Raw genomic sequence first — 16,517 nt, 5'->3', positions numbered from 1 at the left:
CCCACCCTACACACTCTCCCACCCCACACACTCTCCCCCCCCCCACTCTCCCATGTTCCTCCTCCTCCATCTCTATTCCTTCTTTCTCCCCGGGATCGTGTCATGTGGCAAATTGGAGTGCAAGGTTGAGAGCCGATTAATGGACAGTAGATGGATGGGTGGCCTTCCCAGCGGCACCAACCCAGCCACGGGCACTATAGGTGGTAAGTGCCCGTGGCACCCAGCCACCGGCACTGGGGGTCGAGGTACCTAGCCTCTCCCTCGATCTCCTGCTCCATCTTCGCCAGGCTCTCCAACTTGCGCCATCTCTTTCTCTCCCAGGCCAAACTTTTCATATTGTTATAAACTTAGGCTAAATAAAGTTTCTGGAGAAGTTGCCAAGCTAATTGCAAATGGATGATTCGTGACGAATAAATTTGTCATCAGTGTTGCAAGCTGCAAAATAAAGTAAAAATGAGAAAGTGGAAGAGATATTGCAAAGATACAGACGGGCGGAGGAGGAATGATAGATCAAACTAACCCTCTCTAATTGAAATTCTTCCCTTTCAATTAATTGGATATTTGAAAGGGAAAATAGAGTGGGAGGCCGGCGCTAGAGTGGCGCTGGAGCAAGGGGGCTCCTCCACTAACTATTTTGTCCACTGGTAGAGCTGTTAGGGCGAGATCCGCCTGTCCCGAGTTGACAGACAGAGAGGCAAGACAGACCTAAACTAAAAGGCTATTTTGTTGTTTGTTTAATTATTAAATGCGGAGTTCATCCTGCAGGTAATTATTTTTAGAGTTTGCATATACCCGCTTGTGGTTCCCGCCTGAAGACACCGCCACTAAGGAAGGGACATTCAACCATTGCACGAGCCATTGTACGAGCAATTTAACTGCATACAAGCGCGTGCGTGTGTGTGTGTATGTGTGTGTGTGTGTGTGTGTGTGTGTGTGTGTGTGTGTGTGTGTGTGTGTGTGTGTGTGTGTGTGTGTGGCGGTTCGTCGTGAGTGCAATAAATATGGCAGCAATGATGGCCACATGCCGCGGGGCTCCACCCACCATCCTCCATCACCCAAGGTCATCCTCACACTCCAGCCAGACCCCAAAGTCAACCTCGAACTCCAGAACACTCCAGCAGCCAGCCCCGAGGTCAACCTCCACGACCGTCATATCAAAGGCGACGAGTGTCTAACCTGATCATGAAGAGTAACTTCACCGTCCACACCTGATCAGGACATATTATACAGGTGTCGTAGGCTATGGATTTATAGTTTGAAAAGCAGGAACAAAGATTACTTGAGAAACAAATGAGAAATAAATACATATATACACAAATATCAAGAATAATAACAATAAAACAGGAAGAATGACAAGAAAAACTCACTGAAAAACAGTTCAAAACAGTATAATGAAACAAAATACGAAAGCTACAATGACCACAACACAACACGTGATGATAATTACAAATATAACTAGTAGGGTCCTACCTCTTCCCGTTTTCTTTGAAGGCGTGTGCTTGCCGCGAGGCCTGCCCCGTCTCTCCGTTGTGTAGTTCTTCTCCGTGTCCTCCCTGGTGGTGTGGTTGACCAGGTTGCCCTCCACGCCCTCGTCCCCGTCCTCGCCCCTCTCCCCCGCCTGCCCGTTCGTCGGCGAGCCCTGCGTAGAACCCTCCTTCGGGTTCCGGGGCTCGATTTCTGGCGGCAGAGATGAAACAAACTCTCACCAGACTGTTAAAAACACGCGTATGATCAGCGACCACAAGTATAAAAACCATCTTATTTAGCGACCAGCAAGGCATGAAGAGTGGCTCTCCAGCAGTGACCCCCCTTGACCTCTGACCCCTTGACCCCTCTACGTGACGACGTCCCCTGAGACGTAAAGACCGAGTCATTACCGTAGAGTTTGATGGAGCCGTCAGTCTCCCCCAGGCTGTTCTTGGCGATGCAGCGGTAGGTGTTGAAGTCGTCCTTGGTGAGGTTGTGGATGACGAGGCGCATGTTGGTCTTGTAGCTCTCCTCCTTGATGGTGGTGTCGTACTTGGCGCCTGCTGGAGGACCACGCTACTGCAGTTAAGGTAAACCAGTACAGAGAGCAAGGGTGGAGGGGAGAACAAAGGGGTCGGGGGAAGGGAGGCAAGAGAAGAGAGAGAGAGAGAGAGAGAGAGCAAGGAAAGAAGAGAAGGCGGTGAAAAAGAAAAGATAGAGAAATCCGTAGCAAAAATAGCAGTTCATAGCAAGTAAAATAATGGTGGGGATTCTCATCCTTAATCCCGAAGACCAGAGAGAGAGAGAGAGAGAGAGAGAGAGAGAGAGAGAGAGAGAGAGAGTACAGGAGGGGTAGAAGCAGACAAGAGTGGCGTGTGGCCGGCGGGTGACACGATGAAGGGAAGGGATGGGTCTATTGCGGTGGTGTCAGAGATATACCAATAAAACACTGTGTATGCGCTGCCTATTGAACCACTCTACAAACAATTCTTTCTTTAAATGCAGTAACACCAAATTCCCCCAAAATAGAGTACTTAGGTATTATGTGTGGGAATTAAGTATTTTTTAGTGTACATAAAAAGTAGGCATGTCCAGGATACATGATCATGTGATACGTGTTCCTGCTGTATTTGTGTATGTGTTCAGACGTGATGCACCAGCTTCTGTGTGGACATAAACTAGTGTGCTTCCTTTGTGTTTGGCTGGGGTGGGGAGTGTGTGCTGTGTGTGTGTGTGTGTGTGTGTGTGTGTGTGTGTGTGTGTGTGTGTGTGTGTGTGTGTGTGTGTGTGTGTGTGTGTACTGTGTGTGTGTGTGTATGTGTGTGTGTGTGTGTGTGTGTGCACTGTGTGTGTGTGTGTGTGTGTGTGTGTGTGTGTGTGTGTGTGTGTGTGTGTGTGTGTGTGTGTGTGTGTACTGTGTGTGTGTGTGTATGTGTGTGTGTGTGTGTGTGTGTGCACTGTGTGTGTGTGTGTGTGTGTGTGTGTGTGTGTGTGTGTGTGCACTGTGTGTGTGTGTACTGTGTGTGTGTGTGTGTGTGTGTGTGTGTGTGTACTGTGTGTGTGTGTGTGTACTGTGTGTGTGTACTGTGTGAGTGTGTGTGTGTGTGTGTGTGTGTGTGTGTGTGTGTGTGTGTGTGTGTGTGTGTGTGTGTGTGTGTGTGTGAGAGACTCAGTAGAAGCAACAACGCCCACCCCGGCCTGGTGGAGCATGGTGGTGGGGGAGAGAGTGAGGTGTGAAACAGCCCTGCACTCACTGGCGGCAATCATCTCTCCCTTGTGGTTGGTCCAGTAGTTGATGGAGTTTGGAAAGGCTTCTGTGTTGCACTTCAAGACAATGGTGTCTCCCATGCGGGCTCCTTCCAATTGGTTCGGAATCCACAGCATAGGTGGGACTGCTCGTTCCACGCCCATATCAAAGTTACACCACGCCCACGTTCCGCCCATATGAAAAGATAAAAAAAGACCGCCCGAACCGTAAAGTGGAGATAAAAACAAGAGACAATACACATAATATTATTACAAGGTCAGGAGACCTTGCCGATGGAGAGGGTCTGGCCCTCCAGCGCCTTTACCGCTGTAAACAACGCCCACAACAGTTAAATGGCGCACAATGTAATCACAAGGATATGATCTATGGGGAAAAATATTGGGGGCCGTTGAATGGGATCGAACCCACGTGCCTGGACTTCTGCAGGGCCGCGCGGTGTGAAATATATCATGCACATACATCTTCCCATTTAACGGAGGATGTTGGAACTATGATTTACCTTGCTGGAGTCATTCAGACTTAACTGCTGCGTTGGCCACTAGATTAAATTTATAAAATCAAGTCAATAATGTCATCAAAAACACACACACACACACACACACACACACACACACACACACACACACACACACACACACATACACACGTGATACCAGTCTTAGAGTATGCCGCCCCATCATGGAGTCCCCACCTGAAGAAATACATAAGGAAACTGGAAAAGGATTCAGAAGTTTGCGACGAGGCTCGTCCCAGAGTTACGAGGGATGGGATATGAAGAGCGCCTGAAGGAACTGAACCTTACGACACTACAAAAAAAGAAGGGAGAGGGGGGATATGATAGGAACGTTAAAAATACTCAATACTTCAAAATACTCAATACTAACAGACCGAGGGGGCATGGGTGGAAGCTGGAAACTCAGATGAGTCACAGAGATGTTAGGACATTTTCTTTCAGCGTGAGAGTAGTGGAAAAATGGAATGCACTTAAGGAGCAGGTTGTGGAAGCAAACTCTCTTCATAATTTTAAAACTAGATATGATAGGGAAATGGGACCGGAGTCATTGCTGTAAACAACCGATGGCTAGAAAGGCGGGATCCAAGAGTCAATGCTCGATCCTGCAGGCACAAATAGGTGAGTACACATAGGTGAGAGCACACACACAGTGGTATAAATTATACAGTTTATGAAAATATTCGCCTTGTCCTGGTAGTGGAATCCGGCTCAACACTCTAATATTGAACTCACTACTTAATGAAGCATTACAAACTTAATCTAGCGAAACGACAACAGTTAGTTAAATATAAGTTAGAGAAATAGAGATTATTCACACTGAAAACAGAGAAGAGCCGATTTAAATAACACCGTATGTTTCCACAACTCATCTGAGGTAGAACCCTTTTTAACTCATACTAGAACCCTTTTTAACTCATACTAGAACCCTTTTTAACTCATACTAGAACCCTTTTTAACTCATACTAGAACCCTTTTTAACTCATACTAGAACCCTTTTTAACTCATACTAGAACCCTTTTTAACTCATACTAGAACCCTTTTTAACTCATACTAGAACCCTTTTTAACTCATACTAGAACCCTTTTTAACTCATACTAGAACCCTTTTTAACTCATACTAGAACCCTTTTTCATTCACACTTGAGATAATCTTTTTTAGTTCATACTGGAGAGAAACCTTACTAGCTCATACTAGAGATAATTGTGTTTAACACACTGGATAGAGACCTTTTTACTTTACAGTGGCCGAGAATTCATTTTAACTCACACTAGTAAGAAACCTCTTGAACTCGCATAAGACAGACAGGATTATTTAAATCCAGGGAAAGGTTTAAAGTACTTACACAGGCGAGAGACCCCATAAATCACACTGGGGAAAAAATTGCCCATAACTCACACTGGGGGAGAAGCCCTATAACTCCTACTGGAGAGAAGAATTATAACTCATACTAGGGAGAAGCATTATAACTCATACTAGGAAGAAGCCCTATAACTCATACTGGAGAGAAGCATTATAGCTCATACTAGGGAGAAGCCCTATAACTCATACTAGGGAGAAGCCCCGTAACTCATACTAGGGAGAAGCATTATAACTCATACTAGGGAGAAGTCCTATAATTCACACTGGGGAGAAGCTATAACTCACACTGGGGATCATTACTCACATTGGGGATACTCATGCAAGTCATAGTAAGGAAAAGTCTCACAATTCATACTGGAGAGAAAAACAATAAATTAGAATAAATATATTCAAATTACCGTATAAGTTAATCTAATCATGCAAGTTTAACCTGAAAGGAGGATGACGCCAGTAGGCTACTTCCAAAAGTAGGAGACCAGGAGGCAGCTCGCACACAGGAAGACTACTCACACACACACACTTCGGAAAACACGAAGGCTACTCCTGAAGGGATAGGAGGCTGGAAAATCTATCCACACATGGACGAAGGGAAAGGCTATTTCACAAGGAGACAGGGGCTACGAAGAGCTACTCATAAGGAGACAGGGGCTACGAAGGGCTACTCATAAGGAGACAGGGGCTACGAAGGGCTACTCATAAGGAGACGGGGGCTACGAAGAGCTACTCATAAGGAGACAAGGGGCTACGAAGAGCTACTCACAAGGAGACAGGGGTTACGAAGAGCTACTCATAAGGAGACAGGGGCTACGAAGAGTTACTCATAAGGAGACGGAGGCTATGAAGAGCTACTCATAAGGAGACAGGGGCTACGAAGGGCTACTCATAAGGAGACGGAGGCTATGAAGAGCTACTCATAAGGAGACGGAGGCTATGAAGAGCTACTCATAAGGAGACGGAGGCTACGAAGAGCTACTCATAAGGAGACGGGGGCTACGAAGGGCTACTCATAAGGAGACGGAGGCTATGAAGAGCTACTCATAAGGAGACGGAGGCTATGAAGAGCTACTCATAAGGAGACGGAGGCTATGAAGAGCTACTCATAAGGAGACGGAGGCTACGAAGAGCTACTCATAAGGAGACGGGGGCTACGAAGGGCTACTCATAAGGAGACGGAGGCTACGAAGAGCTACTCATAAGGAGACGGAGGCTACGAAGGGCTACTCATAAGGAGACGAGGGCTACGAAGAGCTACTCATAAGGAGACGAGGGCTACGAAGAGCTACTCATAAGGAGACGAGGGCTACGAAGAGCTACTCATAAGGAGACAGGGGCGACGAAGAGCTACTCACAAGGAGACAGGGGCGACGAAGAGCTACTCATAAGGAGACGAGGGCGACGAAGAGCTACTCATAAGGAGACGGGGGCTACGAAGAGCTACTCATAAGGAGACGAGGGCTACGAAGAGCTACTCATAAGGAGACGAGGGCTACAAAGAGCTACTCATAAGGAGACAGGGGCGACGAAGAGCTACTCACAAGGAGACAGGGGCGACGAAGAGCTACTCATAAGGAGACGAGCGCGACGAAGAGCTACTCACAAGGAGACAGGGGCTACGAAGAGCTACTCATAAGGAGACGGGGGCTACGAAGAGCTACTTAAGAGCTACTCATAAGGAGACAGGGGCTATGAAGAGCTACTCATAAAGAGACAGGGGGTACGAAGAGCTACTCATAAAGAAGGCAGGCGGCTCTATGAAGACGTACTCACACTGGACCTTAAGCTGGATCCTCTTGCTGACGGAGGGTTGGATACCATTGGACGCGACGCAGAGGTAGGCGCCCATGTGGAGTCGGGAGACCTTGCCGATGGAGAGGGTCTGGCCCTCCAGCACCTTCACCGCTGTAAACAACGCCCACAACAGTTAGATGACACACAATGAAATCACAAGGATATGATCTATGGGGAAAAAAAATGTTGGGGCCGTTGAATGGGATCGAACCCGCGTGTCTGGACTTCTGCAGGGCCGCTCGGTGTGAAATATATCATGTACATACATCGTCCCATTTAACGGAGGATGCTGGAACTATGATTTAACTGAGGTAAAGGCTTATCCTAATTGGCCACTATGCTCTATTGAATGGTTTTTGCTGTTTGCGATGGAGACGAATTTGTCGATGAGATCTTTAGTCTGCTTAATATTTCTGGTTATATTAAATGTGTATATGTATACATGTATGTATGTATGTATGTATGTATGTATGTATGTATGTATGTATGTATGTATGTATGTATGTATGTATGTATGTAATGTATGTAATGTATGCATGTATGTATGTATGTATGTATGTATGTATGTATGTATGTATGTATGTATGTATGTATGTATGCATGCATGTAATGTATGTATGTAATGTATGTAATGTATGTAATGTATGTATGTATGTAATGTATGTATGTATGTATGTATGTATGTATGTATGAATGTATGTATGTATGTATGCATGCATGTAATGTATGTATGTATGTATGTATGTATGTATGTATGTATGTATGTATGTATGTATGTATTATATATATTATGTGACACACATATGTACTACATAAATACACACAGTATACTGACAGAGAGGAACAGTCCTCGCAGCTGAATGAACAGCGCTCGTGGGTCGTACAGTCTGATGGGCCCGGGTTCGATTCCCGACTGAGGCAGAAACAAATGGGCGCAGTTTCTTTTTCCCGATGCGCCTGTTCACCTAGCAATAAATCGTTACCTGGGAGTTAGACAGCTGCATCCTGGGAATGTGTGTTTGAGAGAAATACATGTAGTAGATGTGATAGAGGGAAATAGATCGGGAGTCAGACATTAGACAGCCGGCGGTTAGAAAGGCGGGGTCCAAGAGCTGTCAGTCCTGCAGGCATAAATAGTAAAATACAAATAGTAAATACACAAACAGGCGCGCATATGTGCCCACAAAAAACTTTTAAAAATCTAGAGTGAAGGACTGGGCAAGAGTGAAGGACTCTGTGAACTCTACCTCACCATATTGGAGAGAAGGAGTAGCAGGTTGATATGATAACTAACAAAATTCTACGAGTAATGAATAAAGTGAACAAAGAAGCTACATTTCCCTCTCAGAATACCTCGTAATTAACCCCCTCATTCCTACTTCCCAGCATCTAGATCACAACCACTAGTCTCTACCTCCCTCTCTCTCTCTCTCTCTCTCTCTCTCTCTCTCTCTCTCTCTCTCTCTCTCTCTCTCTCTCTCTCTCTCTCTCTCTCTCTCTCTCTCTCTCTCTCTCTCTCTACCTAGTCTCTCCCTGTAGGGCCCTGGAACTTCTCTGAAGATAATCTCCTTCCCTCACTCACTTCACCCAGTCTACCCAACACCCCAGACTCTTCAGTAAACTCACTCCTCCTAACCTCTTGACTTCCCTACTCGCCTTGACCAACCCCCCACAGATACACACATCTCTCTGGGGTTATTAAATATGCATAAATCTGCTATGATACAACACCATCCACCTGCCCCAGAGAGTTCACTGTCCTACTTCATCTCCCACTCACAGTCTTATTCAGCCTTTGTGTCACATATTGTATGCTGAGTGCGGCCCGTGCATGCGCCAGAACATATATGAAGAGAAAATATCACGAAAGAACATATCACGAAATGATCTATGCTGCTGATCACATTAATGCTGAAAAGTCATAAAAGTTGGTGTGAGCTTCGTAAAATACAAATTGTTCATACGATGGTATCTGAATATCAATTTTTTCAAGCTTTTGACAAGATTCTTGTCAATATTCCTCAGCATTTTCCATGATGGCTTCTGCTAATTCTTCTCTTCCAAAATCTTTAAGAAGGTATGCATAATCTTTATCAGGTGTTAGAGGTGCATGTTTTATCCCAGCGTTACTGGTGGCGTCACAGGCATTTAGTAAATGAACAGGTAGTGGTTCAATAATTAGTTTCTCTACGACTTCACACATATATATGTGCTGGAATATACCTTATTGCGTGTGTGTCCTTTCCCAGAGAGTTCAAAGTTTCTTCAAACCACTTGACTTGAACACACTGCAAATATAGATTACACACACACACACACACACACACACACACACACACACACACACACACACACACACACACACACACACACACACACACACACACACACACACATGTGGGGTCTGATGATGTTTCTACCCAGTGAGGTCCACAATTTCCAAGAGTGACGTTGGGTCGATGTTGAATCAACGTTGATGACGCTAATTTGGTGTTGGTCTTGGATGTGGTGCCCAGAGGGAAGAAGACCTTTGACATTGGCAGCCTTAACAGAGTGATTTATGTGAAGGTTCAGTCGTCTAACAGTTTCTTTTAGAGTAGATGTTGACTCTGGTACTTGTGTGTACTTGTGTGTAACTAGGTGTTCTTGTACTGTAGGGGCTTCTTCCTCGTCCATATCACTCACACTTATTCTTGACAGTCTGCCTCCGTGTCGTGGGAGACAGGATCGAAGAATTTCTGAAGTTGAATTTTAGTTTGGATTGATGCCAAAAATAACTTCAGTAAACTCTCCAAAGGTTTTCATAAAACTTGCAGCAGCCCCAGCAGCAGCCCCAGCAGCAGCACCAGCCCCAGCACCAGCAGCAGCAGCAGCAGCAGCCCCAGCAGCAGCACCAGCCCCAGCAGTAGCAGCCCCAGCAGCAGCAGCCCCAGCAGCAGCCCCAGCCCCAGCAGCAGCAGCAGCCCCAGCACCAGCAGCAGCAGCAGCTATGGTACAGGCATGGAGTATACAAATCCAGTACTGTTGTGGATGGAGGACTCTGAAAGGCTTAATTTGACATACCTCTCAATTCATTTTCTATCTCTTGGACCATTAAAAAAAAATTGTGCTGCATCTTTTGTTATAAAGAACGATGTACTTGTTGGCTCAAAGGTTAAAAGTGTATCAATGGAATAACCCCGATCTCTTGCGATTTCAATTATTCCCTAAGTATGAGAAGTTTGTTTGGCTGCATCAAAACTTTTCGGTTCATCTTTTCTCTTAAAAATCTTTTTTTCTCGACAAAGGATCAGGCGATTTCTTAGACTTCCGCATGAAGACTTCATCGTGGAATTTATTTTATTTATTTTATCTCTCAATGATGCATGTTAGTATAATCTTTCTTTCTTCTACTAGCAAGTGCTTTCCTGTTGCACAGTCGAGACGTGGTCCTGTTCTACTAGAACAAAAGGGTCATACCTATCATTAATGAAACTGGCCCAATTTCTCAATGCCCTCATTATCCTGTTGTGGTTACGATGTCCGAAAACTGGTGATACAGAGCATAGTCACCAGTTTCAGCAATTCCACAGATTCTCCTATGAAGCATGTTCAGTGAATGTGTTTCGTGCTCGATTATGCCTTGCAGAGCTACGACCTCTTGTCTTCGGGTCACACCAGCTATGCCACCTTGTCCCTTTGCTGGCTTGTTGTGGCACATCTCCGAGCCTTGATCCATACCTATACTGCTCAAATTCTTGTCTCCGCGCTGAACTACAAATCCACATTTCCTAAATGACTCAAAAGGTAATAGGATGTTTTTCTTTGAGTTACAAGCAATCTTCGTGGTAAACCGAGCAGTCTAGATGATAAACCATTTCTTCTTTTTCTAGAGTTCCGTAAAAATCGGTATCGTCACAAGTCTTGGAGATTACGGTCACTTTCTCTATGTCATTTTCAGTCCTTGTCGCCTACTGCTCCTGTTACACACTTTTCATGTACTCTCTTTTTCCCTCTTTTGGCAGCTGGTGCAAGTTGCTCTCTCTTCATGGGGTTATTAAATGGAATCTCTCATAAAAGGATCACACAATCTGAAACAAACCTAAAAAGGGTAATTAAATCGTAATATATTTTCAATAAAACAAGTAATAACAGGTAAACCATCATAAGAGTGTATTATTACAGTGTAAAAGAACTGTTCTAAATAATTTGCCTCTGTAATTTTCAGCTGGTAGCAGCCGTTCCCGAGATATGGCCCTTTTCTCGATACAAGCCCAATTGGACCTGGCGGCCATACTGGAAAAAATATCTCATACCAGAATTGCGAACCCATCCCAAAAATCATCCCTAGACATCGAGGAAACATTTCATGAAGGTAACAGCTGTTACAAAGGTCAACAACATCCAATGATGGTTGGTATAGAGGGTGAGAAAATACCTAAGGAACAAAAGAGAGTAACAGTGGAGGAAGAGGTAACGTAACGCAAAACATGTCACCAGGAGCACTCTGGAACAACATATCCGCGTCGTAAGCAATTCCGGCGTCATATTGGAGTCTTCACCTCATTAAACACATAATAAAACTTTGAAAATTCGGGGTGTGCAAGAACAATGGTCCCAGACATAACACTGTGGAACGAAGCTAGGCTGGTATCACTTCAAGACAGAACATTGAGACGAGCTGCAGTTGAAATAGCAGTCGGAGGTATATTTGCACACTTTAGGAAGCTATAGATCACGACGGGTGGACACTGGACACTGTAAACAAACAGAAACTGTAAAGAAACGATATACATTGTAGAAATTTTGATTAAATAAAGACCTTTGTAAATATGGGTTTGGAAATGGGGTTGTTGATTTCTAGAACAAATTACCGGGTAACAGAGTGGACGAGGGACTGGTGGATTCTTTCAGGCGTTGATTAGAATATATCATTATATAAAATGGAGTTTGGATGAATATATGCAAGGAAATTCCTCACATTGGCCAATAGGCCTTCTGTTATATTTGTCAAGTGTTCGCAGAGTAACTGGACAGACTTAGTAAGGACAGTAGTTGAATATAATTCAATCAACTAGAGATCCTAGTTGGAGTTATTACACCCGAACTACTGGCAACTAGAAAGATCAGGTCCAACAATCTCGACCCACCAACTTCTCCCAAGTAAACACCTGTATGTAAGCAGCAGCAGTAGGCAGACGCACCCACCCATCGACCAAGATCAAGGCACAGGGCAAGATACAGCTATAGCACCACCACCAACATACATTTTACCTCCCATTAACCTTCTCTCTTATTTACAGCCTCATTATTTTCCCCCTGGGAAGAGAGGGCTTACTGAGGAAACAAAGATATGACGGATGTTATTTGGTTCCCCCAATATACGAGACAGCCGGAGCCTACCGCGGTCTTCCACTAATACCCGCCCGGGAAAATTGGCCGTAATCCTTTACTCTGCGGGGGACTAAGTGCACCTCGCCGGATTATGCGGAATTTGCTTACCATATAAAGTCTATATGAATGTACGGCAAGTTTTAGTTACTTGTAACGCCCACAGGTGTCTCTGTCGCGGTGTTTTAGATGGAAAATACGGCATTCTACACCCAATGAGGCGTCAGTGTCCCGGATGTTGTAATCTGGGGCCGTGTTTTGTTCACCTCTGTAATCAAATAATAAAAATAACAATACACCGCATAATAAACATTATTATTATTATTATTATGAAGCAACATTTGGTAGAGTGTAGAGCTGAGGCGTCGTGACAGCAACACTTGACACAACACAAAAGCTGAGGCGTCGTGACAGCAACACTTGACACAACACAAAAGCTGAGGTTCAATTTGAGGTCCGTTTATGTTGAGCTTGTTCGCCTCTGATGAGTTAATTCAAGTTTAACACAGGCGTATTGTCCCACTTGGGCGTTCAAATATCTATAGCGTCATGGGAGATCCTCCTCTGGTGTTTTACATGGGAGTAGCTCCATGTAGTAGTGGGGGGGACCCGCAGTAGTAGTAGAGGGGGGACCTGCTGCATGGGTAACAGCTTCTCCCCCGTATCAACCTGCCCTGGGTTTGCGCCCTGGAGAGACCACTCCAGACCGGCAACCAGAGACTCCATAGTCTCCTGAGACTGATGGATGCCTACTACTACTACTAGTAGTTCCATGAGAGATACTGCACTAGTGTTTTACGAGGATGATACTACGAGAGTTTATAATACGAGAACACAAGAGTATATTACACAAAATTAAAATGAATAGAAAATCATATATATTTTACATTTTTACTAGACGTATCATTTTGTGCATAGAAATTGATTTCACCATTCCGTCCGGTCACATTAAGCCCGCCCGAGTGGACTACATCCCGCAAGAATTTTCCCAGTAGGGAACTATTAAAGTATATGACTGCCACTTCAACACTTACGTCATTGTTCGAGAATTTAGAAATTAATTAAGCCTATTGATGTACAATTAAATGTTCGAAATTACTTTCGGGAGAGACGACCTTAGCAAGACTTGTCTCAATCCTGAGAAACTGGACACAGAATGTTGGTCTGTTGCTGTTGAGACATACGGCAGTTCCCGCTGCCTTGACGTGACAATTACCAACAAGTGGTTCATCTTTACAATGGCGTCTTCACAACTGTTTTCCTCCTCCTGTGAATTACTGACACCACCAGAAGTACAGTAAACACAAATGACACGAGTAAACTTTATCTGTAGTTTGTGTAAACTGTAAACTCAAGCCACAAGGAGACTTATTAATACTGTAATGTTGACTTAAGTGAGGTCTCTTTAAGGAGACTATTGTCAAAATGCGTTAATTCACATATCTCATGATTTTCCACTATTGTAAAAAAAAGTGTATGTTCTCTTAACATTTGCAAGTTGGACGGCCACAATACTGCTGTAGGGGCCGATGCTGAGAGAGCAAGAGAGAGAGAGAGAGAGAGAGAGAGAGAGAGAGAGAGAGAGAGAGAGAGAGAGAGAGAGAGAGAGAGAGAGAGAGAGAGAGAGAGAGAGAGAGAGCAAGAGAGAGAGAGAGAGAGAGAGAGAGAGAGAGAGAGAGAGAGAGAGAGAGAGAGAGAGAAAGAGCAAGAGAGAGAGAGATTCATGCCACAATTCAGTTTGGAGTCCCGTCATACCCCTGTTTCTGGATGCATCAAAAGCCTTTGATAAAGCCGAGCTCCCCCAAACTGTTCAAAGAGTTGCTAAAACGTAAGGTATGCCTGGTAACTGGTAGGTATTTAGATGTATCGCGTCGATATAACCAAGTACCTCTCGCGCGGAACACGGTACACCCGGGTGTTCTGTACCCACCTCGGGCTCCACACAGTGTTATACTGCATGGATGATATTCGGGTTAATGCACAGAGTAGAAATAGAGGAAAGATTTGATAAGATTATCTGATGGGAAGAGGTACAAGGAGATGGCCCTGAGGATTGTGCTTTTTTTCGCAGGGCGAGTCCTGCGCATGCCCAGTATAGCGGGCCTGCTATACTCTGGCTGGCCCGCTATACTTATTTCAGTCTTATTAACGCGGTGGATGATTGTGTATGACTTATAGGGTGGTTTCAGTTCCGTGCGGGTTGTAATAACACATCACTCCTAAGTCAGCCTTTACTAATCGGGTTGAATGAAAGATATAATGAGCATGTTGCGACAAATAGATTAGAACGTAGGTAAACTGTATCATAATCCGATTGTGTTTAATGGAAACCAGCAACTGTTTCTGACGATGACAGAAAAGAATGGTTCTAATCCATTGTTTATCACACTGAAATGTGTCAAGTATAACATGTGTATGGGGGCAAGTAACAACATCAGCAGACTAACAGACGTTGTCACATCTCGAATGTTACTTGGCTACAATTAACTCTGGCAGTTCGGCTTGTAAAAGGGGATCTGGATGAAGTGAAATGTGTAGAATGTGTGGACAAAGACAGGGACACACACACTGCGAATTGTGTGAGGGGTAATGACAGGGTAGATAAAGATAAACTGTTGAACACGGGTGGTACGCGAACAAGGGGACACCGGTGGAAACTGAGTACCCACATGAGCCACAGGGACGTAAGAAAGAACTTTTTCAGTGTCAGAGTAGTTAATAGATGGAATGCATTAGGCAGCGATGTGGCGGATGCTGACTCCATACTCAGTTTCATATGTAGATATGATAGAACCCAGTAGGCTCAGGAATCTGTACATCAGTTGATTGACTGTAGAGAGGCGGGACCAAAGAACTAAAGCTCAACCTCCGCAAGCACAACTAGGCGAGTACACTAGATTACATCTTAGACAGTGAATAAATTTAGCCTTTTAGACATAAATCTAAATATGGGGTGCACATTAAACTACCGCTCACAGGATGAGTATGGGGTGCACATTAAACTACCGCTCACAGGATGAGTATGGGGTGCACATTAAACTACCGCTCACAGGATGAGTATGGGGTGCACATTAAACTACCGCTCACAGGATGAGTATGGGGTGCACATTAAACTACCGCTCACAGGATGAGTATGGGGCGCACATTAAACTACCGCTCACAGGATGAGTATGGGGCGCACATTAAACTACCGCTCACAGGATGAGTATGGGGCGCACATTAAACTACCGCTCACAGGATGAGTATGGGGCGCACATTAAACTACCGCTCACAGGATGAGTATGGGGTGCACATTAAACTACCGCTCACAGGATGAGTATGGGGCGCACATTAAACTACCGCTCACAGGATGAGTATGGGGTGCACATTAAACTACCGCTCACAGGATGAGTATGGGGCGCACATTAAACTACCGCTCACAGGATGAGTATGGGGCGCACATTAAACTACCGCTCACAGGATGAGTATGGGGTGCACATTAAACTACCGCTCACAGGATGAGTATGGGGTGCACATTAAACTACCGCTCACAGGATGAGTATGGGGTGCACATTAAACTACCGCTCACAGGATGAGTATGGGGTGCACATTAAACTACCGCTCACAGGATGAGTATGGGGTGCACATTAAACTACCGCTCACAGGATGAGTATGGGGCGCACATTAAACTACCGCTCACAGGATGAGTATGGGGCGCACATTAAACTACCGCTCACAGGATGAGTATGGGGTGCACATTAAACTACCGCTCACAGGATGAGTATGGGGTGCACATTAAACTACCGCTCACAGGATGAGTATGGGGTGCACATTAAACTACCGCTCACAGGATGAGTATGGGGTGCACATTAAACTACCGCTCACAGGATGAGTATGGGGTGCACATTAAACTACCGCTCACAGGATGAGTATGGGGTGCACATTAAACTACCGCTCACAGGATGAGTATGGGGTGCACATTAAACTACCGCTCACAGGATGAGTATGGGGCGCACATTAAACTACCGCTCACAGGATGAGTATGGGGTGCACATTAAACTACCGCTCACAGGATGAGTATGGGGTGCACATTAAACTACCGCTCACAGGATGAGTATGGGGTGCACATTAAACTACCGCTCACAGGATGAGTATGGGGTGCACATTAAACTACCGCTCACAGGATGAGTATGGGGTGCACATTAAACTACCGCTCACAGGATGAGTATGGGGTGCACATTAAACTACCGCTCACAGGATGAGTATGGGGTG

General features: G+C 44.9%; 1 protein-coding gene across 3 annotated transcripts in view; it reads right to left on the bottom strand.

Moving 5' to 3' along the window:
• Window positions 1–16,517, bottom strand: part of LOC123757847 (lachesin) — a 58,739-nt gene that overhangs the window by 26,232 nt on the left and 15,990 nt on the right. For 2 of the 3 annotated variants that reach the window (XM_069338642.1, XM_069338644.1), the window contains exons 3-6: window positions 6,876–7,007; window positions 3,222–3,359; window positions 1,878–2,030; window positions 1,471–1,677 (exon numbers count right to left, since the gene is read on the bottom strand). In XM_069338642.1, coding sequence (XP_069194743.1) covers window positions 1,471–1,677; window positions 1,878–2,030; window positions 3,222–3,359; window positions 6,876–7,007 — 630 coding nt within the window. The remainder of the gene's footprint in view (window positions 1–1,470; window positions 1,678–1,877; window positions 2,031–3,221; window positions 3,360–6,875; window positions 7,008–16,517) is intronic. The other variant, XM_069338643.1, reaches the window with a different exon arrangement.

The sequence above is a fragment of the Procambarus clarkii genome, chromosome 40 (genome assembly GCF_040958095.1).
Source record: "Procambarus clarkii isolate CNS0578487 chromosome 40, FALCON_Pclarkii_2.0, whole genome shotgun sequence".
Taxonomy (NCBI): Eukaryota; Metazoa; Arthropoda; class Malacostraca; order Decapoda; family Cambaridae; genus Procambarus; species Procambarus clarkii.
This window is presented reverse-complemented; position numbering and strand designations above follow the sequence as displayed.